This window comes from Drosophila virilis, chromosome 2 (assembly GCF_030788295.1).
Source record: "Drosophila virilis strain 15010-1051.87 chromosome 2, Dvir_AGI_RSII-ME, whole genome shotgun sequence".
Lineage (NCBI taxonomy): Eukaryota > Metazoa > Arthropoda > Insecta > Diptera > Drosophilidae > Drosophila > Drosophila virilis.
Window position 1 is genome coordinate 17654626 of NC_091544.1, and position 3062 is coordinate 17657687.

At 40.8% G+C, this 3062-nt stretch overlaps 1 protein-coding gene across 1 annotated transcript; it reads left to right on the forward strand.

Annotated features, from left to right (window-relative positions):
- The first annotated feature begins 829 nt into the window (after positions 1-829).
- On the forward strand, positions 830-2655 carry LOC6631131 (uncharacterized). The gene has a single exon (XM_002053471.4). The coding sequence runs from the start codon at positions 1049-1051 to the stop codon at positions 2393-2395; it is 1347 nt and encodes a 448-aa protein (XP_002053507.1). The 5' UTR covers positions 830-1048; the 3' UTR covers positions 2396-2655.
- Positions 2656-3062: the final 407 nt, after the last annotated feature.

Consider the following 3062-nt stretch of genomic DNA (forward strand, 5'->3'; position numbering starts at 1 on the left):
TCCACAGCCCAGACCCTCTCCCATACGAATGCAGCTGTATGTTCAAGTGTTTGTGCGCGTGTGTGTGTGTCTGATTGTGTGTGTGTATGCGTGTTTGAAATGTACGTCCGTACGCAAATGCAACCATGATTTATGATCTGAAACAATATTGAGCGCCCGAAAATTTATGGAGTGCTCCGCTTTGCAAATAAAACGAAGTAAAATTTTGTCAGTTGTATTTTTCGTTTCAATATTTTTGCTTTTCGTAACTTGCCAGCTTGCTGATGTTGTTGTTGTTGTTATTGTTTTCTTGTTTTTTCCTTGCCTTCAAACTGGCCATTCATCCTTTTGAGACCATTCATTTCACTCTCGATTTATTTCGTTTCCGTGTGTGCTTCTATATGACGGTAAAAAGCGCTTCGTGGGATTCATCACTGCAGATCGCCTACAAGCTGGGACATGGCCGATTATTGCGTACTCTTCAACAAATGTTCTAGCTCTTAATATTTGCAGCAAATCATGCATGCGTACATATATATTTTTTTTTATTAATGAGTCCTTTAGCCTTATACACTTTACAAATTTAATATAAATATAAACTAAAAGTCACAGAAAAAATATATTCTTTTTTAAATATGTAATTTAAATGTATTTTAAATAACTGATGTAGCATTGCATATATCACTTCGATTTTTACAGACTTTACAACGTAAATCGAATCCTTACTAAAAGCGTCATGTATTTAAAGTATTTTTTGAATATATCACTAAGGAACCTTTGCAGAATGTTAAAATCAGATCTTTGTTTCAATTCTTTATCACTTGCTGACAGTTAGCTTATGAAAAGTGTTTAATATTGTTTAGCGTTCTATGCTACTTTAATATTAAATTGAATATAAAATAAGCCACATCTTTCGTTGTACAAGTTCTTACGTGACCTAGTGACCAACTTGAACTGATTGCAAGACAACTAACAATCCCAGCAGCCTTTTGGTAAATCCAGCTGTCAAACTCAGTGTTAGAAGTGTATTACCTGACAGAACATTTGGCAATCTCATTGTGATATTATCATGCCACTGGAACTGATTGTCATATCGCTGATGCGCACCAGTAAGTGGATAAATGTGCTGATGCTTAATTCACCGGACGAGGATAAGGCTAGGCAACAGACTAGACGCATTGATGTGAGCGCGAATGGCATTCGCTGGATCGAGCGCGACTTTGAGCAGTTCACGCCTCTGGGGAAGTTCTTTGAGATCAACACAAACCCAGAGGCGGGCATAACTGTTGACAAGGAGACGAACAATGCAACAGCCCTGAAGCTCAGTTTAGTCCATATTAACGATGCGGCACTGGACCAGCAAACCGTTGACGTTTCCATTGAGGACCTGCATCTGCTCCTAAACGAATCCATGGCTTGTGGTCTACACTGCAGCAATTGCTACAACGAATTGGTGCCCGTGCGCCGGTACGACTGCATCCGTCCGATGCCTGTCTACACCATGGAGCCAATAAAGTACTTCTGTCCCAGCGACAAAAAGCCCACATCTCTAGCTGAGGGCGAATTACTCTATGCTCTCAACTATATTGTGATAAGTCCGAAGATTCTGGGGAAACGCGTCATTCAGTGTGGACAGCACATTCATTGCGGTCGCTGTTTGCAGTTGGTGGGCGAGTCGCTAGGCGAGAAAGTGGCCACACAGCTTTATGTAGATACACTATGGGTGGCGCCGCGGGGTCAGAGTGAAGTTCAACTGCCAGAGGGACGCCTGGAACAGCTCTTTGGCCAGCTAACCGCCTCTCAGCTAATGCTGCACCTTTTGCAAGATGCAGTGCCCATCAGTGAGGAGAAAACCAGGCTTTTTTTAAAGACAGTGCGACCGGACGGACAACTGCACTACATGTTGCTCCTTGTGGACACCAGTCAACTACATCTGTTGCGCTCCAAGCTTTCGCTAATTGAGGATCTCAATGTCAGCAGCAGCTTGAAATATACCGATGACGACACCAACGAGGACAGTGACAGCAGCAGCGAAAGCAGCAGCGACTGCACCAGCGACAGCGACCTGGACGCCGTCGAAACTAGCGATGATGATGAAGGTGAGCCGAAGGCTAAACGCCAGCGGAGGGCTGAAACCAAGCCCGTGCACGAGGTGAAGGTTCGCGGCTATAGGGGTTGCCGGATTAACTATCATATATTCAGCAGTGACGAGGAGCTGGCTGCCAATCACGAGATGATCGAAAAGTGGCGCAGGGAGGGCACACCCATGCTGCGCATCTCCTATGTCATGATGATGGATCTGCTCCGTGAGCTTAATGTCAACGAACTGCTGGTCGCCACGCTGGAGCGTATTGCCCCAGATGAGAAAGAGGGCCACATCAGCTATATCATCTATGAGCCCGTTGAGGATATGTAGGCCCAGCTTTTGGGGAAATCGGAGCACTTGTATTCATAGCATCCCACTTGCCAGTTGATATTTAATTGAATTGTCAACATGGTATACTGTATCCACAGCATTTTATTTTAGGTTCCATTGTGGGGAAAATTTTAACGTATTTACGATAATAGAGACATTTCTGTCAATTCTACAACGCGTTCTTTATTTCCTCAACATGCGTTCGTCACATTTCGAAGACTGGGTTTTCTTATATAATAAAATTTTTGTTTATTTTTCCAACTCTAACTTTATATTTTTCCATTTATTTATTTATATTTATTTAAATGGATTTGCAATTTCTTTAACTAAATTTTAATGAAATAATTATTTGATGCAAATATAAATAATTGTTCTTATAACAAAATGAATATTTTCTAAACTAATGTATTTAATGTTTACGGAAATTAATGTTATCTATTGGCTTTCCATTGTTGAAAAGCTTTTTGACATCGGGTGTGATTATCGAAAACTACCAATTGGGGGCCACCCAAAAAGAAACATTAAAATTCAAAATATGAAAATTTATAAAAAAAAAAATTATTTTCGAAAAGCTTTTAACAATCCTCTTGCGTTTAGGAGAACCCAATCAACAACATGACACAACAAAATATAGGTTTCATCTAACGCAGTTAATCATTAAATAAAA